General features: G+C 39.0%; 1 protein-coding gene across 1 annotated transcript in view; it reads left to right on the forward strand.

The window, feature by feature from the left end:
• NAA25 (N-alpha-acetyltransferase 25, NatB auxiliary subunit) overlaps window positions 1–24,885 on the forward strand; it is a 72,966-nt gene that overhangs the window by 13,385 nt on the left and 34,696 nt on the right. The window contains exons 2-11 of the mRNA XM_046025844.1: window positions 646–731; window positions 1,700–1,838; window positions 4,673–4,791; window positions 10,452–10,526; window positions 11,689–11,796; window positions 12,266–12,344; window positions 16,433–16,544; window positions 17,116–17,205; window positions 18,740–18,909; window positions 21,298–21,410. Coding sequence (XP_045881800.1) covers window positions 646–731; window positions 1,700–1,838; window positions 4,673–4,791; window positions 10,452–10,526; window positions 11,689–11,796; window positions 12,266–12,344; window positions 16,433–16,544; window positions 17,116–17,205; window positions 18,740–18,909; window positions 21,298–21,410 — 1,091 coding nt within the window. The remainder of the gene's footprint in view (window positions 1–645; window positions 732–1,699; window positions 1,839–4,672; window positions 4,792–10,451; window positions 10,527–11,688; window positions 11,797–12,265; window positions 12,345–16,432; window positions 16,545–17,115; window positions 17,206–18,739; window positions 18,910–21,297; window positions 21,411–24,885) is intronic.

The raw sequence follows: 24,885 nt of genomic DNA on the forward strand, positions 1-24,885 counted from the left end.
ACATTTGATCTGTAACTTATTTTGAGTTATCTGTGTCTCATTTGCCCTGTACTGATTTGGGACCTTGATGAGCGAAGAGGGATCAGGTAGTAGTAGTAGGTTGTGGACTGACCTGTTTTAGAATTCACAGCTACCACCATTTCCCATTTATGACACTTCTCATCTTCTAGATCTTCTCATCTGGAAATGAATCTTTGCTTTTGTTAGACTTGGATAATAATTGATTCCTTTTTTCCTTAACACAATTTTATAACAGGTCTGAGAGATGACTACAGAAATATAAGATTGTATTCTGTACCATCCTGGCCATTTAGCCATTAAAATTGGCACCATGATTTTTTTTTTTTTAATATTTTATTTATTTGACATAGAGAAATCGCAACTAGGCAGAGAGGCAGGCAGAGGGAGAGGAAGAAGCAGGCTCCCTGCAGAACAGAGAGCCCGATGCAGGGCTTGATCCCAGGACCCTGGGATCATGACCCGAGCCGAAGGCAGAGGCTTTAACCCACTGAGCCACCCAGGTGCCCTGGCACCATGATGTTTTTAATACTGAATTAAAATACTTTTTGAAACATCTCATACCAGCCTATGCATTTTTCATATTTGTCAAAGGAATATAATAACTATCATAATTTATTTTCATAGATTATCTCGATAATGGTAATAATAAAATGGCAATTCAACAAGCAGATAAATTGTTGAAGAAACATAAGGATCTTCATTGTGCTAAGGTAAGGTCATTTGCTCTTGAGTTACTTATATTTGGTGGGTTATATATTATAATCTTAAAAGGGAAAAAGTGTTAAATCTGTTTAGTGACTCTGTTTTTTCAGGTCCCCCCCCCCCCCCAGGTTTTGTTTTGTTTTGTTTTTTAAGCAGGTTCCATGCTTAGTGTGGAGCCCAACACAGGACTTGAATTCACAACTCTGAGATAAAGAGTTGCACACTCCACCAACTGGGCCAGCCAGGCACCTCTCTAAGCCATTTATTTTTCTGATGACTTAAATGCCATAAATAGTATTTAATTAAAAGCTAACTATTTGTTTCTTTGGATATTTTGGACATAATTTAGCTAATTTAATTATCTTATATTGATAGGCTTCTTTTTTTAAGCAGTGTTGTGCCTTTTCTTTATTTTTTTTAAGTAGGTTCCACGCCCAGTGTGGGATTTAAACTCACAACCTTGAGACTGAGCATTGAATGCTCTATAGACTGACAGCCAGGTGCCCCTATTGTGCCATCTTAATATTGCTGAAATAGAAAAGAATCTTTTTCTTAAAGATTTTATTTACTTGACAGAGAGAGGGAACACAAGCAGGGCACGTGGGAAGAGGGAGAAGCAGGCTTCCTGCCAAGTAGGGAGCCCAGTGCGGGGCTCGATCCCGGGACCACGCTCCCGAGCCGAAGTCTGATGCTTAATGACTTAGCCACCCAGGTGTCCCAGAAAGAATCTTGATGTGCTGAAATTTTTAGTAAAATATGGTTTACTTGATTAGCAGCCTAGGTGTACCTTACAACTTATCTTGTGTTTTCAAGTTGGCCTTCTTTGGCGCTTTTTTTTTTTTTTTTTTAGATTTTATTTATATGGCAGTGAGGGAACACAAGTACAGGGAGCAGGAGAGGGTCCCCTCTAAGCGGGGAGTTTGGCTTATATTTTCATTTCTGTCCTTTTAAAACTAATGTTTTTCCTATGTATCAGGTTTTAAAGGCAATTGGTTTACAGAGAACTGGAAAGCAAGAGGAAGCCTTCACCTTGGCACAGGAGGTGGCGGCCCTTGAACCCACAGATGACAACTCGCTACAGGCACTGACTATTCTTTACCGGGAGATGCATCGACGTGTGTTTCTTTTTCACTGTTTTTAATACTGAGCTGAAGTTTTTGTTTCTTTCCTTTCTTTTTTTTTTTTCTTAACATTTTATTTATTTTAGAGAGAGAAAGCATGTAAGGCGGGGAGGGGCAGAGGGAGAGAAGAGAGACACTTTTTTTTTTTTTTTTTTAAAGATTTATTTATTTGACAGATAGAGATTACAAGTAGGCAGAGAGGCAGGCAGAGAGAGAGAGAGGAGGAAGCAGGCTCCCAGCTAAGCAGAGAGCCCGATGCGGGGCTCGATCCCAGGACCCTGGGATCATGACCAGAGCTGAATGCAGAGGCTTTAACCCGCTGAGCCACCCAGGCGGCCCAAGAGAGACACTCTTAAGTAGGCTTCATACCCAGCTTGGAGCCCAGGTCGGGCTCCATCTCATGACCCTGAGATCATGACCTGAGCTGAAATTAAGAGTTGGACTTAACTGGCTGAGCCACCCAAGTTCCCCAAGCTTTTGTTTGTTTCTGGTTGAATTCTGTATTTGTTTCTTTTTGTTGGTTTGTTTTTTTAAGATTTTGTTTATTTGTCTTACAGACAGAGATCACAAGTAGGCAGAGAGGCAGGCAGAGAGAGAATGGGAAACAGGCTCCCCGCTGAGCAGAGAGCCCGATGTGGGGCTCGATCCCAGGACCCCAGGATCATGACCTGAGCCGAAGGCAGAAGCTTTAACCCACTGAGCCACCCAGGCGCCCCTGATTTCTGTATTTGTTCATTCGACTTATCACTCATGTTTTGAGTGGATGGCGATAGGCAAAATAATGCATTGACCAGGATTTGCAAAGACTGCAGGCAGAAAGGATATTTGACATGCATAGTACCCTGAGTTGGAATGAGAATTTGAGGTCAATTTGTGACATTTTGATTTATTAAATGGAAGAGTTACCCTTTTTTTACTATTTGATATGGAAAATTTCAGACATAAAAAAACCAGAGCAGAATAATAAATCTCACTATCCACCTTAAGTGATCATGTCACATGGCAAATTTTATCTGTATCCTATTCCCCTGCTAGATTATTTCTAAGTATATTCTACGTAGTCTACCGTTTCACCTGTAAATAAAGTTTTTTGTTATTAATTTCTAAAATCTTTTATTATGGAATGATATATATCTTCCATAATACATATTATAGAAGCTACATTTTACATAACACACTAGAATACTTGGTATGGAATAATGAACATTCATGAATCCACCAACCAACTTAAGAAACAGAGCATCATCTATACTGACAGCTTCCTATGTGTTCCCTATCAGTTTCACTTTCCCTTTTACATTCCAGCAGGTACTTGCTTTCCTGAATATATTTTATTATCTTGCTTTTAAAAAATCTTTATCACATTTGTTTTTCTAAGTAATACTTTATTAATTTTGCTCAGTTTTGACTTAAAAAGTTTTGCCCTCGGGGCACCTGGTGGCTCAGTCAGTTAAGCATCTGCCTTCATTCAGCTCAGGTTATGATCCCAGAGTCCCAGGATGAGTCCACATTGGGCTCCCTGCTCAGTGGGGACTCTGCTTCTCCTCATGCCCCTCACCCTACTTGTGCTGTCTCTCATTCTCTCTCTCTCAAATGGGTAAAATCTTAAAAAAAAAAAAAAAAAAAAGTTTTGCCCTCAAACCATCATGTTGTGTGCCTTAAAGTATACAATTTTTATGTGTTAGTTATTCCTCAATAAAGCTGGAAAAAATAAAATTTTGCCAACCTTGTGGATAGAAATGTTACTTTATAGTTTCATTATTCATTTTTTAAAAGATTAAAAGATTTTTAATTTTTAAAAAGATTTAAAAGATTTTCTTTATTTGAGAGAGAGAGAGAGCGCACTTGAGCAGAAGGGGAGGGGCAGAGTCAGAGGGAGAGGGAGAAGCAGACTTCCCGTTGAGCAGGGAGCCCAATGTGGGGCTTGATACCAAGATTCTGGGATCACAACCTGAGCTGAAGGCAGACACATAGGGATATGGTTTCTCCCCCGGTGTTTTTAAAAAAAATCATTTATTTCACAAATACTGAATGTTTCTCTGTGAAAAGTATTGTATCCAAGTCAAAGATGAAAGGGGGTCTCTCTGCCCATGTGTTACTCACAGTCTATAAGGGGAAATTCATGGGTAACTAGTTGGCTCAGTTAGTAGGGCATGTGACTCTTGATCCTCAGGGTCGTGGATTCAAGCCCCACATTGGATGTAGAGCTCAATTAAAAAAAAATAAGGAAATTCATGAAAGCACCGTATTCTACAGTATGTGTTTTTAAGTGTTTTAAGAGACTTATTTACAAAATATAAAGATGGCAGAAGGAAGCTGTGATCAGACTGGGTGGAGGTGCAGAGACGGTGTTTAGGGAAGGATTACATTTGAACTTTCACAGTTCCTTGCAGTTAGGATAACATTTGAGCTGGGTCTTGGTCTTGGATGATGTTCACTGAGTAGAAAAGAGAGGAAAGGAGAATCCAGGCAGAGGGAACAGAGTAAAGGGATGGGGAGGGATGATACAGCACAGGGGGTCTGGTGGGGCCACAGATAGTTCAGCGTGCTGGAACACCAAGTGCTGTGGGAAATAAGTACGAAGGAGACAGAGAAGCTGAATCCTGAGGGGTCTTATTTATATTGTAAATGTGCTGAGCTATTTCGTGCTTCATCAACTAACACCCAACCAAGAGAAGAGTAATGATCAGATGAGGCAAAACAAATACTTTCTTCTTCCTTAGTGACAAGAGACATCTATCTCCTCCAAAGGGGGAAAAAATTAAATGCTATTAAGATTTAAGGTATACTTCAATAATTAAAGAATATCCTATTTCTCTTTATCCTAGCGGAGTTAGTTACAAAACTCTATGAGGCAGCTGTGAAGAAAGTTCCCAATAGTGAGGAGTATCACTCTCACCTCTTCATGGCTTATGCCAGAGTGGGCGAATATAAGAAAATGCAACAGGTAACTTGATTCCAGACCTCCTGGACTGTGGGATTTGCCATTAGATACAAGTCTCCTTAAATGCGACTTAATTGTAGGAATGTGTGTGCATGTATATGGATGTTTGCATCTGTGTGGAGAGCTGAATCTGTGTTTGTGTGTGGAAATCAGGCAGATACTTTTCTTTGTGTGTTTTTTTTCTTGTTTTTCTTTGTGTGTTTTAAAGATGAACTATATTCAGGTTCTTTAAGTGTTTTATTTGGGGGAAATCTGGTTGTTCTTTGGTGTCCTGGTGGTATGTTTTCTTTGGTTCTGGTAAGTTGGCTTCAAATTGTCCCGGTGCATGAGATTGCTGTTATATTTTCAGAAAATGAGCAGAAATCCCAGAACTAAAGATGAACAGACTATAGAAAGATTAAAGTTTGCATCTATTTTGTAAATTTAACTCCTTGTAACCTGTTGAGATTTTTAAATCCACCTGGGAAAACTCCCCACTCTTTGGATACTTGTCTTTTTCGCCAGAGGCAGCTTATTCTCCAGTTAGCACATTTTAGATGTTCCATGTATTTAGATGTATGTGAAGAAGTCCATTTGGACTAGTGGGTGGGTAAAGTCAACATCCCAGAGAAGTGAAACTGTTAAGCCCATAAAGGGTTATGATGTCAAACTAGTATGTTTTTAGAAATGGCTTTGTTTGTGGTTATAATTTTTTCTGAAAGCAAGGCCTTCTTACTTGAGTTTTTGTTTTGTCTTATTCTTTACTTGAAATATCAGACTATAACAGATAAATTAGGGAGCATGGAAGGTACTATATTGATATAAATCCTTTCTCCTTAAAATTAATCTTTGTGTTCATAAAAGTTTTTAAATTACAAGAATTTTTTTCCCCAAATGTTTTTGAAGGTGTTTTATGTACTGATGGATTATATTCTCAGGAAAAATATGCAGAGATTATAATTTTTATTTTAATGTAAAATGAGTATATATTTTTAAATTGGCAACAGTAACATGTATGTATGTAAATATTTAATATCATTTTTACTTCTGTGCTTGCTTCGGCAGCACGTATACTAAAATATTTTTACTTCTAGGAAGATGTTTTAAGTAAAATATATTAAATGTCCATTAATACAGGTAGAGTTAAAGGAATTATGCTTCATCCACATGGTAGAATAAAATGCAACACCCACATCCCCTCAAATAGTACTATGTCTCTGTCTTATATCTCTAAGGGATACTTTTCTTTCTTTTAATTTCTTTTTTTTTAAAAGTGTATGTTAATTTTATGATCCCACAAAACGTATTTTTGAACTATGTTTATTACATATACATGCAATAAAATAACAGAAAGGACAAGAATGTGCAATGACAATATTAGGGTAAATTTTGAATGAAGAAGAAAATAATCTGCCACTTGAGCAACTTTTTTTTTTTTTTTTAAACAGTTGAACTTTACATGTTGGCAGAGATACACATATACTTTGGCATCCTGCTCTTTGCAGCCACTGCTTTGATGTGGCTTAATAGTCATTAATCCTTAATATGTTGTAGCTATATCTTGTTTTTTTGTTTTACTTATTTATTTAATATTTATTAAACATTTTATTTATTTGATAGAGATTACAAGTAGGCACAGAGGCAGGCAGAGAGAGGGGGAAGCAGGCTCCCCGCTGAGCAGAGAGCCTGACATGGGGCTCGATCCCAGAACCCTGGGATCATGACCTGAGCTGAAGGCAGAGGCTTAAACCACTGAGCCACCCAGGCGCCCCTATTGTTTGTTTTAAAGATTTATTTATTTGAGAGAGAGAGAAGTGAATCAGGGGGAGGAGCAGACAGAGAGGGAGAAGCGGACTCCTCTGAGCAGTGAGACATGGGGTTTGATGACATGTGGCTCGATTATAGGACTCTGGGATCATGACCTGAGCCAAAGGCAGATACTTAATCAAGTGAGCCACCCAGGCACTCTGTGATAGCTTGTTACATTATTCCATGCTAATATATTGGAAGAATGGAGCATTCTGGTGTTAAATGTTTCAGAATGAAATGTCTTATTTTTGTTTTACCTTTTTTGCTGCTTAAGATAGTTACAGTTTCTTAGTTTATGTGTATGTTTATTTTGAAAGTGGTATGTTAGTCTGGGTAGAAGGTAGTTTACAAATTAAATGTCATGTTTCTTGAGGGTGAGCACTTTTCTTTTGTTCACTGTGGAAACCTCAGTGCCTAGAATAGCATCTACACAATAAATTTTTTATAAATGAATGATTTGCCCTAACTTGTGGAGGTAAAAAAGAGAGGGAAACCAGGGAATCAGAAAACTTAAGGATTTCTGCTATCCGAAATGACATCCCTGGCAGGTAATATTTAAAATCATCTTTTTTTTTTTTTAAAGATTTTATTTATTTATTTGACAGAGATCACAGGTAGGCAGAGAGAGAGGAAGGGAAGCAGGCTCCCCGCTGAGCAGAGAGCCTGACTCGGGGCTCGATCTCAGAACCCTGAGATCACGACCTGAGCCGAAGGCAGAGGCTTTAACCCACTGAGCCACCCAGGCGCCCCCCCCCCCTTTTTAAAAGATTTTACTTATTTATTTGACACAGAGAGAGAGATCACAAATAGGCAGAGAGGCAGGCAGAGAGAGAGGGGGAAGCAGGCTCTCTGCTGAGCAGCAACCCTGATGTGGAGCTCGATCCCAGGACCCTGAGATCATGACCTGAGCCAAAGGCAGAGGCTTAACCCACTGAGCTACCCAGGCGCCCCTTAAAATCATCTTGAATTAAGATTTGCTATGGGTTCAAAGGTGATTGGACTTTTCTTTTTCTGTATATGACATTCCTTTGTTCATTTGTTTTTTGACTTTCCTGTATTTTGAGTCTCCAGTTCACAGCAATGTTTTTTATTTTTTATTTTTAATGTTTAAAAAGATTTTATTTATTTATTTATTTATTTTACAGACAGAGATTACAAGTAGGCAGAGGGGCAGAGAGAGAGAGGGGGAAGCAGGCTCCTGGCCAACAGAGAGCCCGATGCGCGGCTCGATCCCAGGACTTTGGGATCATGACCTGAGCCGAAGGCAAGAGGCTTTAACCCACTGAGCCACCCAGGTGCCCCTTTATTTTATTTTATTTTAAGATTTTATTTATTTATTTGATAGAGAGAGCACAAGCAGGGGGAGGGGCAGAGGGAAAGGGAGAAGCAGACACCCTGCAGAGCAAGGGAAGTCTAATATAGGGCTGGATCTCAGGACTCCGGAATCATGACCTGAGCTGAAGGCAGTGGCTTAACCAACTGAGCCACTCAAGTGCCCCTCACCGCCGTGTTTTTTAAACTTGTGTGTCTTCAGAAGTTTTCTGTATCAGTGGAGTATCAGTGTTTGCAACATAGTATAGGATGCAGGCATGAAATTTTTGTCTTATTTTTTTTTGTATGAAAAGTTCATATTAATTTTATATTCTCCTTTTTTATTTCTGTATGTCATTATAAAAATGTTTTCTTTCCCCAGATGATCAAGTAAAATTGGTTTTCTAGCACTTTTTTTTTATTTTTTTATTTATTCATTTGACAGAGAGAGAGAGATCACAAGTAGGCAGAGAGTCAGACAGAGAGAGAGGAGGAAGCAGGCTCCACGGAGCACAGAGCCCGACGCGGGGCTCGATCCCAGGACCCCGAGACCACGACCTGAGCCGAAGGCAGCGGCCCAATCCACTGAGCCACCCAGGCGCCCCGGTTTTCTAGCACTTTTCATTCCATTCCTCCAGGGTTTGGTATTAGAAGCAGGGACCTTAAGCCATCTTAGACTCTCCTTTTTTTTCTTTATTCTTTTTTTTTTTTTTTTAAGATTTTATTTATTTGTGAGAGAGAGAGGGAAAGCAGGAGAGAGCATGAGCAGGGGAGGTACAGAGGCAGAGGGAGAAGCAGACTCTCCACTCAGCAGGGAGCCTTAGGCAGGGCTCCATCCCAGGACCTTGAGATCATGACCTGAGCAAAAGGCAGATGCTTAACCAACTGAGCAACACCCCCCCCTCAGGCACCCTTTAGACTCTCCTTATCCTGTATGTCCATTTTGTCTCTAAATCATCTTGACTCTTACTCTATAGTGTCTTTGAGGTCTCTTTTCTGTTTGATCTACCTCATCCTGGTTTAGTTTCTTATTGCCTCATCTCCTATTTTTTTCCTTCATGGTACAGCTAAAATACTCTTCCTAGAAGAATATAGATGAGTACATGTCACTCCCTTACTCTATATAACAGACTCCTTTTTGAGTGCTTCACAACCAGGGTTATATGTTACCCTTTGGCCCTTTTCCCCTACCAATCCTCTTTTTTTTTTTTTAAGATTTTATTTATTTATTTGACACACAGAAAGGGAGAGAGATCACAAGTAGGCAGAGAGGCAGGCGGGGGGGCGGGGGGAAGCAGGCTCCCTCCTGAGCAGAGATCCTGATGTGGGGCTCGATCCCAGCACCCTGAGATCATGACCTGAGCCAAAGGCAGAGGCTTTAACCCACTGAGCCACCCAGGTGCCCCTTATTATCTTAATCTTAATCCTTATTTATGGCCAAACATCCTATTTTTTCTTGTCAACATGTCTTTTCTTTCTTTAATATTTTTGTTCAGATTCATTTTGCTTCTACCTGGAATTGATTCACTCATTTAGCCGCTCAACCCAAATGTTTGTATTTGTGTATATGTATCCTTAACCCCATCTTTGCCTGTAGACATTCTGTTCGACCTTCAAGGTTTATGTGAAAGACTGCTACTTTGAAGAAGGCTTTATGATTAAATTCCCTTCCCTGCTTTCCTTTAAAGAAAGAAAAAGAAAGGAATGAACAAACTTAACCATGCCTTTTTTGGAGACAAAAAAGCATTGTATTTTTGTATAGGATGTTTATTTTTTTTGCCAAGTATTATTTTAGTCATTTGAACACGTCTTATCACTTTCCCTAGCTTTTAAGTGTGTTTGGGACCAGGACTCAATCTTTGTATCATGGGCAGGAATAGACATTTCCTTCCACTTAATAGGGACTCCATGTAATTTTTCAAGTGGATTGAAGATAGGCAAAAGACTAAAAAAAAGGTTAACTGTGACAATTAGCTGAGTTCTTAGAATTGATTACTGATTGGCTAATTATGGGCAGATTCTCAGTTATACATAAATAGATCTACTTTGTTTCTTGTTTCCATGTCCCTGCTTTTAAGTATTTTATATTATACATTTCACAAAGAAAGGGTTCAGTTCTAGTTGGTATCTTGAAAGAACCTGATTGTTTTCCTAACCTAGGAATTACTAATTTTTTAATAATGTCAGAGTAAAGTTTTCTGATTTTAAGTTTAAATATACTGTCTGGATTTTTTTAATTTGTTTTACTATAACTGGTTAGTGCAGTATTTTTAGGTAAGTTTGTTGGTGTATATTCATAAGCCAAATTGTGTGTGTTGGTAGTCTCTCAGAACCATATTGGATTACTGTGTTTTCCAAAAATACTGACCTTTAATTTGAAGAAATATGTTTCAAAAGGTGAAATATTCCTGATGATATAAAAATTCACCTTCGTGATTACCTATATTGGTATCCATAGAGAATATCCATCAAGTCACTAGGCAGTTAAAGTAACTATCTAGATCTTTAATTGCCCTCTGTATGATGTTTTCTAAATTAAGTATTTATGGCTCTCTGTCTTTCAGGCTGGCATGGCTCTATATAAAATTGTCCCCAAAAACCCTTATTACTTTTGGTCTGTGATGAGCTTAATTATGCAAGTGAGTATGGCATTTAGAATGGGATTGAGATTTGTTTTTATTTTTGTATATAGTTATTTGTCCTTGTCTTCTGAACAGCTTGGGTAATGTGTTGCGTCATGTGTCAAACAGGGATTTTACATACTGTCAGTTGACTTTTTGAGTTGGGGGGTTTGGTATTTATTCCTCATGAGTTGGTATATCGGTTTATTTGTGTGTAGCACAGACTGTATTTCCCCTGAATCTTAGATCGACTACTGGGTTATTTGATCAAGTATGAGCCTCGAATTATTTGATATTTTGCTTGAGGTTTTTTTTTGAGACAATACTGTTTAGTGAACACATTATTAAACTGGATGGCCTTGTTTTATCAATTCTTGTTTTTGAACCTCAGTTTGCTCTTCTGCAGAATAGAGATCCTTATCTCTCAGAGCTACTGTCAGGACCAAAAGGAGATAGTGTGTAAGAGAAGATGGGAAGGAAAGAGTTAAAATGTAGCAGTTAAGTCAGAGAGGCTATGGGTATAGACAGGTTTGCGTTCATGTACTGGATTCAGGACATGTCTTAGCTGTTGGGGAATCTCATAGTTTATGTACGAAATAAGCATGATAGTTACCTTGAGCTATTGAGCTCTGAGCAGAATCTCAGGCAATGTTAAAATTATTAATATGCTTTGATTTTGATTATCAATCTAAGATAATCTTAATTATCGAAACTAGTTAATACTAGGCTGTATAAATGGAAGGTATTGGCCTTTTCCCTCCCAATATGTGAAAGTCTCAAAAGGACATCTGAAGGGCTTTTCTCTTCAAACACCTGATGATACCCTTTACATATAATGAGCAGTGTAGGCATACCCCCTCTTAACATAGTTCTAGAAAAATGTATGAGTAACCTATTTAAAAGTTAGGCTATTTAAAAGTTTAGTTTATATAGGCCATTTAAAAGTTATTGTGGAAATCCAGTTTGTCAAAAATGTATAGAATAATGAATCTTTAACAAATCTCTTCTAAGGCAAACCGCTCTAATGTATCTTCGTGGCAAGTTCAAATTAGGTCTAATGTTTGACATGCTGGACTGATGATAATTATGTGCTGGGATCACAATAATGGTCTGCCTGGTAATATAAGTAGTGCAAGCGGGGGAGAAATTAGAATGAAACATTTATTTTTTCTCCCTATAGTCTATATCGGCACAGGATGAAAACCTCTCAAAAACGATGTTTTTGCCCCTTGCTGAAAGAATGGTAGAAAAAATGGTGAGAGAAGACAAGATAGAAGCCGAGGCTGAAGTGAGTAATGGAAGTCCTTCAAAAGACCTACTTTTGTATTCGCATGAGTTTGATATTGCTACAATATTATGTATTATCGTATTACAGTATTACAAACTGCTGTCTTACTCCAGTTAGAGAGCTGGGTCCTCATTCTTGCCTTTTGTATAAATATGAAGTTTTAGGCTTAAGTATAATGAACATTCTTACTGCTGATTTCATCTCATTTGAAGATAGTGTTCTTTTCTATTGATATTTTTTATATTAAATTAAAATTTAGTTTTTTTAAGTAGGCTCTGTACCCAGCAGGAGTCCAAGGCAGGGCTTGACTTCATGACCTTGATGTCAAGACCTGAGCTGATACCAGGAGTCTGACATTAACTGTCCGAGCCACCTAGATGCCCCTAGATAACTTTTTAAAAACACGCAAACGGTTGTTCTTATTGAAAAGTTTTTGATTGTTGCATTTCTTATTTGTTTTTTCTGTAAGGTTGAACTTTATTATATGATCTTGGAACGTTTGGGAAAGTACCAGGAAGCCTTGGATGTTATCAGAGGAAAATTAGGAGGTAATTTTTAAATATTTCTTAAAGTTTTTCTTCCTTCTATTTAAACATGAAAAAAAATTTTTTAATATTTTATTTATTTATTTGAGAGAGAGAAAGAAAACAGAGACAGGAAGCACAGCTGGGTGGACAGAGGGAAAAGCAGACTCCCTGCTGAGCAAGGAGCCTGACTTGGAGGCTTGATTCTAGGACCCTGAGATCATGATCTGAGCAGAAGGCAAATACTTAACTGACTGAGCCACCCAGGGTGCCCCACACATGAAAAATATTTATTGTGGAAAATTTCTTCCTTATACAGAAACATAAAGATATAAAGACATAAAAAATCACTTGTTTAATGTTCTTCCAGATTTTCCTGTATGTTATACATTTACTTTTAGAAAATATTTTATTTTTTAAAGATTTTATTTATTTGTCAGAGAGAAAGAGGGAGACGGCACAAGGAAGGGAACAGCAGGCAGAGGGAGAAGCAGACTCCCTATTGAGCAAGGAGCCTGAGTGGAACTTGATCCCAGAACCCTGGGATCAACCTTGTGCCATAAAGGCAGACACTTAACAACTGAGCCACCCAGGCGTTCCTAAGTAATATCATAAAATTGAAAATAATTCATGGATTCAGTAAATTTAAGATGTGTGAAAGAAAGATTATACCCCAGATCTCCAATCCTTTGTCCTCTAGGTTCTTTGCCAGTTAACTTGCTCTGTGTATCCTTCTACAGATGTACTTTTCCCCTCCTTCTTCTTCCTCTCAGTTTTTTCTTTCTTTCTTTCTTTTTTTTTAAAGATTTTATTTATTTATTTGTCAGAGAGAGTGAGTGCACAAAGCAGGGGGAGTGGCAGGCAGAGGGAGAAGCAGGCTCCCTTCATCAAGGAGCCCCATGTGGGACTCCATCCCAGGACCCTGGGATCATGACCTGAGCCAAAGGCAGATGCTTAACTGAGCCACCCCACCCCCAATTCGTAATTCAAATCACGAATTGAGAAGTACTCTACCTAGCTCATAGAGTAATCTTGACTTGACACAATGTTTCTATTAAAATTTTTTTTCTTGAAGATCTTTTAAAATTAATTAATTAAATTTTTTTTTTTTAAGATTTTTATTTATTTGACAGAGAGAAATCACAAGAGAGGCAGGCAGAGAGAGAGGAAGGGAAGCAGGCTCTCCGCTGAGCAGAGAGCCGGATGCGGGACTCGATCCCAGGACCCCGAGACCATGACCCGAGCCGAAGGCAGCGGCCCAACCCACTGAGCCACCCAAGATTTTATTTATTTGACAGAGAGCACAAGCAAGGGGAGTGGCAGGCAGAGGGAGAGGGAGATTTTATTTATTTATTTATTTATTTGGGAGAGAGCAAGAGAGTGAGTGTGAGCTGGGGAAGGAACAGAGGGAGAGAGACAAGAAGACTCCATTCTTTTTTTTTTTTTTTTTTTTAAAGATTTTATTTATTTATTTGACAGAGAGAGATCACAAGCAGACAGAGAGGCAGGCAGAGAGAGAGAGAGGGAAGCAGGCTCGCCGCTGAGCAGAGAGCCCCATGCGGGACTCGATCCCAGGACCCTGAGATCATGACCTGAGCCGAAGGCAGCGGCTTAATCCACTGAGCCACCCAGGCGCCCCAAGAAGACTCCATTCTGAGTGTGGAGCAAAGTGCGGGGATCAGTCGCAGGACCCTGAGATCTAGACCTGAGCTGAAACTGAGTTGGACACTTAAACAACTGAGCCACCCAGACACACCAAGCTTTCTTTCTTTCTTCTTTTTTTTTTTTTTTTTAATAAGCTCGACACCCAAAATGGGGCTCAAACTCAGAACCCCAAGATCAGGAGTCACAAGCTCTACTGACTGAGCCAGCCAGGCGTCCCTATGTCAAACTTTAATGTTTTTTAATCTGATAAAACATTTTACAACTTTTATTTAATTCTGAGGGAGGATAATTTTTTTATTTGTTTAAAAGCCATTATATTATTTTGAGCTGCTTTTTTTAAATTTTTATTTTATTTTATTTATTTAACAGAGAGAGAGCACAAATAGGCAGATCCACAGGGAGAGGGAGAAGTAGGCTCCCCATGGAGCAGGGAGCCCAGTGTGGGGCTTGATCCCAGCACCTGGGGATTATGACCTGAGCTGAAGGCAGACGCTCAACCCATTAAACCACTCAGCCGCTCCATCCTTTGCCTCTTTCTGAAAATGTGGTTAATCTTAATGATTTGCAAGAGCATTTTATCTGTTAAAGAAGTTAGCTCTTGGGGCGCCTGGGTGGCTCAGTGGGTTAAAGCCTCTGCCTTTGGCTCAGGTCATGATCCCAGGGTCCTGGGATCGAGCCCCACATCGGGCTCTCTGCTCAGCAGGGAGCCTGCTTCCTCCTCTCTCTCTGCCTGCCTGTGATCTCTCTCTCTCTGTCAAATAAATAAATAAAATCTAAGGAAAAAAAAAAAAAAAGAAGTTAGCTCTTTTCCATTGTAGTGAAAATACTTCTTCCCTTTTTGTTGGAAAACTTACATGTAGGAACTTCATAGAATGATCTAACCATTCCCCTTTGAAGATGTTTATGACGAAGATTTAGGTTCCTAACAACTATCCTTTTTTTTTTTTATAAGAGAGAAAGAGAGGTAGAGCAGGAACACAAGCAGGGGCAGTGGAAGGGGAGAAGCAGTCTTCCCAATGAGCAGGGAGCCCAATGTGGGGCACGATCTCAGAACCCTGGGATCATGATTTGAGCGAAGGTAGATGCTTAACGACTGAGCCACCCAGGTGCCCCACATTTACCCATTTTTGATGATTTCCTTAGGAGAAAGTCCTAGAAATCCAGTGTTGACAAACCTGGTTTTTAATTGTGCCTTTACAGTCATTGGAGGAATATAACTGTAGATGAGTGGCCTCACATTTCTCATTAGGAATCATTAGAAAATTTTATTTCAGTGATGTCTGAGTGGCTTATTCGGTTAAGCATCTGCCTTTGGCTCAGGTCATGGCCCAGGATCCTGGGATCAAGTCCCTCATCAGGCTCCTTGCTTAGCAGGAAGCCTGCCTTTCCCTCTGCCTGCACTACCCCTGCTTGTCCACTCTCTCTCTGACAAATAAATAAAATTTAAAAAATAAAATAAAATAACTTTATTTCATACAGGTATGTATAATCTTTACTTGACTGTGTGTGGTCAAAAAACGAATGCTGTTAACTAATTACATAAAATGAGAAGTTTTGTTATTTCTTTTTTTTTTTAAATTTATTTATGTGAGAGAGAGAAAGTGAGCATGAGTTGGGGGACAAGGGAAGGGGCAGAGGGGAGAGGGAGAAGCAGACTCCCTACCGAGCAGCAGCCTGATCCCATGGGCTGATCCCAGGACCCTGAGGGTGCTTAACCAATTGAGCCACTTAGGCACCACCCCCTGCTTTTTTTTTTTTTTTTTTAAGATTTTATGTATTTATTGTTTTTATGTTGCTTATCTTTAATTCTTTAGTTTCAGCCTCCTCGCAGATGGGTAAAGTCAGCCTTTCTGTTTTTACCCAGCTGGATTATAGTTTAGGATAGTTAAAATGAAGATTATCTGTAGGAAATTCATAATGTAGTTGTTGGTATCCGTAATTTACTAAGTTGTTCTGAAAGGTTGGGGTAAATCTCATTTGGTCAGAAACAGTAGTCATAGTTTTTCTGTTCCTAGCTGTTGGGAAAGTGTTTGATTCATCTCTGTTCATTTTTGTATTGCTCCTAACATCTCACCTTGCTCATCCCATTCCAGTCCAAGCTCATTCAATGTTTTGGAACTGTTTGTATAGATGGGTAGTCTGTCTATGGACTAAATATACTAGTTCCTAAATGCTTTTGGGGTTTTATAAGAGATCCTCAACTCAGTACATTCTAGATCCTTGTAGTTTATAGGAAACATGATTCTAAAAGTTTAGTATCAGAAATTTTTTTTTTCTTTTCAGGAAAATAATTTTAAATAAGATAATAGTTTATATCTACTAGTGGTCCCATTTTCTAAGAGAGGGAATAAGAAAGTGTGACATTTTCTTTCTTGTGTTTGGACTTTATTCTGCTTTCTGAGGAAAAATGAAACCAGCTTACCAATTTTTATAACTTTTAATTGTAGAGAAGTTGACAAGCGAGATTCAGAGTCGGGAAAATAAATGCATGGCTATGTATAAGAAGCTGAGCAGGTGGCCAGAGTGCAATGCCCTTTCCAGGCGCCTCTTACTGAAAAAGTGAGTAGATGGTTCTCTCTGGGCCGTGAGACTGGAGTGGGGCTCTCAGGTGTCACTACTGAATTTTTTTTTAATCTGTTGTCTTTTATATTTCCTGGGCATAAATCTTTCAGTAGTGTGGCCTAGGTATTTTTAAAAGTTTTTGATGAAATTTTATCTTTCAGTAAAGGGGTATAATGGAACTTATGCCATCAGAGTGCAAAGTATTACATCTTCAGAATGAATGCTAAAAATCATTAATTTGTTAAATTCAGTATTGGTCTAAAAGAAACATGTGTGTTGTGTCCCCCCCCGCCGCCACCGGCCACCCATTTTGAGGAAGTGCTAACATGAGAGTTTTCTGTTAAGAATATTAGTTTTCTGGACCTCTTTATTTCTTTGAAGGAAATATCTTACTTTAAACATGCCTCTGGAATTCCCTTTTCAGGTGGCAGAGGAAACTCAAAGGGAGGGTTGGGGTTTTCCTAGTAAAGACTAAAATGTAACCTAGAAAATAGACTATCATGGTTCCTAGGGCAGACTTGTCACAACTTGGGTTTAATCCTGTGTGCACCATTCAATCTGATTTTAGCTCAGATGACTGGCAGTTCTATCTGACTTATTTCGATTCTGTCTTTCGACTGATTGAAGAGGCCTGGACTCCTCCTGCTGAAGGTGAACAGTAAGTTGACTCCTTTCCTGAATTACAGTGACACTTTCTGGCATGGTGTAGCAAATGATTTCATTGGAAGCCTAATAGAATTCTTTTTTTGGTCTCAGTAGTGTATTCCTTTCAAAGTAAGATATTTCATTTTTTACAATTACAAAATAAATGTGTTCATTGTAAGAAATCTTAAAACTAAGTCCAGAAATGTATGGTGTAGAAAGTTCCTAAATATCTTACGACTCCAGAAATAACATTTTTTTCCCCATTTTTATTGAGATATAATTGACTCAGAGATAATTTTTTTTTTTTTAAGTAAGTTCTATGCCCAGTGTGGGGAAATTGAAAATGTAGGCCTTCTGAACCCAAGATCAAGTCGCATGCCCTGCCAGCTGAGCCAGCCAGGTGCCCCCAGAGATAACTCTTGATGATAGTTTAGAGTCCTTTCTTCCAGATTTATTTTGTCAACATACTAATGTAATTATTCTCATTATTTAACATAAAAATTCAGTTACAGTAGACATAATGGTTTGCAACTTGGTATTTTCTCCCTTAAAATATATCTTGGGCATCTTCCATATATGGTATATATAGATTCGTTTCATTCTTTTTTTTTTTTTTTAAGATTTTATTTATTTATTTGACAGACAGAGATCACAAGTAGTCAGAGATGCAAGCGGAGAGAGAGGAGGAAGCAGGCCTCCTTCTGAGCAGAGAGCCGATGCTGGGCTTGATCCTAGGACCCTGGGATCATGACCTGAGCGGAAGGCAGAGACTTAACCGACTGAGCCACCCAGGCGCCCCGTTTCATTCTTTTTAGTGACTTAAGAGAACTCTACTTTAGAGATGTAATTCATTTAACCTGTTCCCCATTGATGGACTGATGAACACTTGGATTGTTGCTGGTTTCCTTTTTTTTTTTTCTTTGCTATTCTAGACAAAAAACACAAACATAAATGGGATCTTTTTAAAAAGTAAGGATTTAAGGTGGTGATGAGCTGATGCTTACTTTGTAATATTAACTGAGTGATCTAATTTTTCTCAGCCTTCATTCTTCAAGCAATAAAGTAAAATTTACTTAGATTTTTTTTATCAGTCAATATTTTATATATGTAAAGTTATCCATTCTTTCTTTTTATTTTTATTAAAGGTTTTATTTATTTATTTGACAGAGAGGGAGAAGCAGGCTCCCTGCTGAGTGGAGAGCCCGATGTGGGGCTTGATCCCAGGACCCTGAGATCATGACCCGAGCCCAAGGCAGAGGCTTAACCCACTAAGCCACCCAGGCGCCCCTCCATTCTTATTTTAAAGAAAGAGGTAGAGGTAACTAGTCACAGTCCGGTAATCAGATGCCAGAATTGGGAGTAATCCTTTGCCATGTTAGTTGTCAGAATGTGCTCATAGTTCTCTTTTACTCCCTTACTATTTTATAATTATCAGAGTGGTTTTTATTTTTTAATTTGTTTCTTGAAGTCAATTTCGCTTCACTTTTAAGTTTTAGGATGTACAGTAGAGGTACAAAATACCTTTTTTCATGTGTGTTTATACCTAGCTCTTTGGAAGGAGAAGTGCATTATTCTGCAGAAGAAGCTGTGAAGTTTATAGAAGATCGGATAACAGAAGAATCTAAAAGTTCCCGCCATCTCCGAGGACCACATCTCGCTAAACTTGAACTGATCAGACGTTTAAGACGTCAAGGTTTTAATGATGAGTACAAACTGGGTAAGAACCCTTAATATGATTTGGGAACTTTGGAGAAGATACAGGGATGCCCTCCATACCAAGTGCAGTATTCATTCTCTGAGGTCTGTGATGATAAGTCATGTTTGGGAAGCAAATATCTTCATAACCTGAAAATATTTACTCATGAATAGATTACTGTACCGTTATCTCTCAATCATGTCTTCAACTCTACATTAGCATCTCTTAAATTTGCAGAAGCAAATCATCTCTGTTCATTTTAATCTAATTAATGCTCTTTGCAGCTTTTTTTTTTTTTTTTAAGATTTTATTTATTTATTTGAGAGAGAGACAGTGAGAGAGAGCATGAGAGGTGAGAAGGTCAGAGGGAGAAGCAGACTCCTCATGGAGCTGGGAGCCTGATGTGGGACTCAATCCTGGGACTCCGGGATCCTGACCTGAGCCGAAGATATTTGCTTAACCAACTGAGCCACCCAGGCACCCTTTGCAGCTTATTCTAAAATTAACTGTGGGCTTCTCTCATTCCCTTCCTAGAGTTTTCACAACCAATTTTGAACTCCATGTTGACTTCTTTAGGTTGACTTCAGGAACCTCAGTCTCACAGAATTGCCAATGAAAATTTTCGTTTGATCCTTAGCTAATCCTCAGCAAATGTTAACATAGATTCCATTGTTTCTTTCCAAAGTTCGATATAAAAGTATTTGGATCTGTGTTGGCACTTGCTATGTCCATATTCTGTCTTTCTCTTCCTTCTTTCCACCCTGCATATTAGAGATTTGTGTTTATCTAGTCACCACCATTGTCGTTTTTTTTTTGAAGTAAGCTCTGCTTGCAACATGAAGCTTGAACTTATAACCCCAGGATCAAGATTCACATGCTGTATGGACTGAACCAGTCAGGCGCCCCTCCACAAATTTTTTTTTTAAGATATTATTTATTTATTTGAGAGAGACCACGAGTGGGGTGAAGGGCAGAGGAAGAAGCAGACTCCCCGTTGAGCAGGGAACCCAACACAGGGCTCAGTCCCAGGACCTTGGGATCTGAAGGCAGACCTGAGCCCAAGGCAGACACTTAATCAACTGAGCCACCCAGGTGCCCCCACAACACTTCTTTTTTTTTTTTTTTTTTAGATTTTATTTATCTGACAGGCAGAGATCACAAGTAGGCAGAGAGGCAGGCAGAGAGACAGGAAGCAGGCTCTCTGCTGAGCAGAGAACCCAATGTGGGGCTCGATCCCAGGACCCTGAGATCATGACCTGAGCCGAAGGCAGTGGCTTAACCCACTGAGCCACCCAGGCGCCCCTGCACAAAACTTCTTTTACACAGATCAGTAAGTGATTTTTAGTGTCTTGGATCAGCGTCCTTTGAGAATCTGATTAAAGCCATGGGCTTTTGTTCTCTGAAATGTGGACAGAAACCAAGACCTAAAATCTTACAGAAACTCTGGTTTAATTTGAGAGCATTTTATTTTTTATTATTTTATTTTTTTTTAATTTTTTGTTTTTAATTTTGTTTTTAATTTGAGGAAAAATAAAAGGCACTGGTAGCTTCTGTAGATCCATGTTTAAATTTTCCACAGTGAGTGATCTTGTGGGAGTTACTGGCTTGGTACTCTTCCCATTTTCTTTTGTGTTGTGCGTGTGAAACATTCCCTTTAGTTAACATTTAATACTTCCAAGAACTATGGAAAGAAGCATGTTTGTTTAATGTTTGTATATAAACTTCAGTCTTTATTTAAATTTTAATGAAAACTTTTTAGGTATTTAAACTTTAATTAATGAAAAGTGTCATATTTCCTAAGTGTAATAACAAGTAAACTAGTTGAGATTGTAGATTCAGCTCCTTTTTAAAATACTTGTTTAAATGGGCAAACCATCCTGCAGCCCTCATTGTCATTCTCATTCAAGTATTCAAGCAAAATTTTATTTATTTTTTTAAAGTTTTTATTTATTTGAGAGAGAGATAGAGCATGAGCTGGGGATGGGGCACAGGGAGAAGCAGACTCTCCATTGATCAGGAGCCTGATGGAGGGCTTGATCCCAAGACCCGAGATCATGACCTGGGTTGAAGGCGGATGCTTAACTGACTGAGCCACCCAGGTGCCCCATCAAGCAAAATTTTAATTTAATTGAAATAAATATTTTTTGGGGTGCCTGGGTGGCTTAGTGGGTTAAAGCCTCTGCCTTTGGCTCAGGTCATGATCCCAGGGTCCTGGGATCGAGCCCTGCATCGGGCTCTCTGCTCAGCGAGGAGCCCGTTTCCTCTACTCTCTCTGCCTGCCTCTCTGCCTACTTGTGATCTCCTTCTGTCAAATAAATAAATAAAATTTTTAAATGAAAAAAAAAATTTTTCAAATCAGACCTCTTAAATTTGCAGAAGCAAATGTAGTGATTTCTTTTTCTCTCTCAGGTGATCCAGAAGAATTAATGTTCCAGTATTTTAAAAGATTTGGGGATAAACCTTGTTGTTTTACAGACCTCAAGGTGTTTGTTGACCTCCTACCTGCTACACAGTGTACAAAAGTAAGTACAGTTCAGAATTCTGTTGGGTACCTGTATTAATTGTAACTAGGTTAAATCTGTGTGTGAGTGGTGAACACGAGATGCCAAGGTAACTGCTCTAGCAAGCCAAGGATTCCAGGTGCTAACAGATTAAGAGATGATTTCTTGTTAAATTTAGCCATGAAGAGAATAAGCCTCTGATGGATAATTGGATTGTCTTTTTGTTTTACGGTGTGTTTTTGTTTTGTTTTGCTTTAAGATAATTATAGATACATGCAGTTGTAAGAGAAATAATACAGAGAGCTCTGTATAGCCCATTCCCATTTTGCCCCACTGGTAACGTCTTGCCTAACTATAGTATATTATCATAATTAGGAAATTGACATTGATACAATTCACTGACCTTGTGGAGATTTCAGCAGGGTTTTTTTTTTTAAAGATTTTTTTTTTATATATTTTATTTATTTGACAGAGAGAAATCACAACTAGGCAGAGAGGCAGGCAGAGAGAGAAGAGGAAGCAGGCTCCCTGCAGAGCAGAGAGCCCGATGCGGGGCTCGATCCCAGGACCCTGGGATCATGACCCGAGCCGAAGGCAGAGGCTCTAACCCACTGAGCCACCCAGGCGCGCCTAAAGATTTTATTTATTTATTTTATAGGCAGAGATTACAAGTAGTCAAAGAGGCAGGCAGGGAGAGAGGAGGAAAGAAGCTCTCCGCTGAGCGGAGAGCCCGATGTAGGGCTCGATCCCAGGACCCTGAGACCATGACCTGAACTGAAGGCAGAGGCTTTAACCCACTGAGCCACCAAGGCGCGCCGAGATTTCAGCAGTTTTACATCTGGGTGTGTACGTGTGGTACGTTACATGTGTATTTAGTGCAGTGTATTGCACGTGGACTCAGTGACCCCTGCCAGCATCAAGATACAGAACAGTTCCACCACCAGGATCCCACGCGCTACCCCTTTTTACCCGCAGCCATCTCCCTGCACCTTCCCCTTTCCCTGTCTCTCTGTCCCCTGGCAATCATTAATATGGTTTCTATTTCTGTAATTTTGTCATTTTAAGAATGTTATGTAATAGAGCCATAGTATGTGTAGCTTTCTGAGATTGACTTTTTTCCTCCCTCAGCATAATTTTCTGGAATTTTATCCATGTTAATGTTTCAATAGTTCATTCTTTTGTATTGCTGAATAGTACTCTGTCGTATGGATGTGCCACCATTTCTTTATAAACTGTTGAAGGACATCCAGTTTCCTGTTTTTGGCTGTTACAAATAGAGCTGCTCTGGACATTTGTGTGTGGGTCTTTTTGTGTGAACTTGTGTCTTCATTTCTATGAAAAAAATGCCCAGTAGTGTAATGATAGCTACCTGTTTAGTTTTGTTTTTTTTTTAAAGAAATGGCCAAACTTTTTCACAGTTGCCATTCCGTTTTAAATTCCTGTTAGCAGTAAATGAGTGATCTAGTTTCTCTGCATCTTCATCAGGATTTAGTGTTGTCACCATTTTTTATTTTAGCCATTCTGGCAGGTACATAGTGATATTTTATAGTGGTTTTAATGTGTATTTCCTTCTTGGTTAATGGTGTTGAACGTCTTTTCATGTGCTTATTTGCCAACTTTATATTCTCAGTGAAATATGTGTTTCTGTTTTTTGCTCCCTTCATAGTTCGTTTTTGTTTCTTTACTGTTGAGTTTTGAGAATTTGGATATTCTAGATACAACTCCTTTGTCAGATACGTGGTTTCACATATTTTCTCCCAGTCTCTGCTTACCTTTTCATCCTTTAATAGGATCCTTTGCAGAGCAAGGTTTTACATTTTGATGCATTTATTTTGGAATAATTTTAGATTTATAGAAAAGTCACAAAGATAGTACAGAAAGTTACACTGTAGTCTTAACCCTTGTTTGTTAATATCTTAAATTACCATGGTACATTTGTCAAAACAAGACACTGGTACACTATTACTAACTAACGCCTAGATTTTATTTAGATTTTCCCAGTTTTCTCATTAATATCCTTTTTCTGTTCTGTGATCTAATCCAGTGTACCATTTTGTAGTTAGCTGTCATATATTAGGAGTTTTTGCTGTGAATGAACCAATGTAAATTTCTTACATAATGAAATGGAGACGCTTATCTTTAGACTCCTCATCCACAGCAATGTGTACTGGGTCAGATTGCTCACCCATTGCTGGGAACTTCATCCCTATTCCACAGTATGAATTTTTAGCGGTTAGTTCAGAGCGTCCCTGGTAGTGAGCAGGTGGAGTACTCTACCAGTTGGAAGAATAGTGTATGTGGGGTAGGATAGAGCACCATGTAAAGAAACAGGGGCGTGTATAAAAGAAAGTCCGTGACTTGATCAGTTTGACTCAAATACCTCTGCAATTAGTGAAGGTTGCAGTGAAGCCTTCCTATCACAGGGTTGCCACCACCTGTTATTCCAGAGTGCCTTCTGTCGCCCCCATAGTGGAGGTTACTGGAGAATTTTTTGGTGGTTCTATGTTCAGTCCACCAGGTTTGATACTTGGCAGTCTTGAGGGTGACGTATCTAGGGCAGATGGAGCAGTGCTTTCCCAAACTGGTAAGTAGCTAATGATCTTTCGGTTGTGAAATGACTGTTACCATTCACCTTGGTTTAGTAAAACTGTTCTTGGAGTGCTGTGTTTACAGGGCTCAGGTCAAGCTTTAGAAGTTTCCAGATTAATTGTAGGATATCCAGAAAAGAAGTTCTGGTTTGTAGGAGGACTTGAAAGCATAGGAGAGAGAAATGGAAGAGAGGTTTGGTCTGGTGAGGACACAGTCCTTCCTTTCTCATAATTGAAAAGCTCCCGTACAAAAAGGGAATGAGAATTGGGATCTGCAGGAAGTTGTTACAGGGAATTCAGAATTTGGGCAGTCGAAAAAAGGTCTTTCTAGCAGTTAGATTCTCTAAAAATACAATGTGTGAGTTTCATGTTACTAGAGCAATTTAAGCAGAATCTAGAACCATGTGGAAGAGATTTTTTTAGTTAGTATTTGTTGCAGATATTATGTACTAAGTGCTAAGATTTGGAACAGTTGATCATGTCTTCCGTTGGTTCCCATCTTAGAAGTTGAAGCATTAACTAATGAGGCTGCATTAAAGGGACACTTAGTTGCCTTCAGCTGAGATTCATAAGGGTTTGCTAATGTGTATCTAGTATAAGCAGCTCTACTGTATTCGTATGTTTGAAACTCTTGGGTCATCTCATGTGACCTCATATAGAAAACAGTCTATTGAGATGAACCCTCTAGAAATGCTGGAATACTAGCAGTGATGGGTAGTCCTTGTTCTGTGAAACAAAGGATTTAAAGCGGTTGGAATGAGTTTTGTAGACCCACATAAATTTTCATTGAGGGGGTAATTTTGCTGCCACAACTTTTTAAATGTAGGATGACTTCAGTAGCTAAAAATTCTGCCTCTCAGCAGTGTGTTTGTCAGAGGATTGCAAACCATTTAAGTAAATTTCAAGCT

This window comes from Meles meles, chromosome 12 (genome assembly GCF_922984935.1).
Source record: "Meles meles chromosome 12, mMelMel3.1 paternal haplotype, whole genome shotgun sequence".
NCBI lineage: Eukaryota > Metazoa > Chordata > Mammalia > Carnivora > Mustelidae > Meles > Meles meles.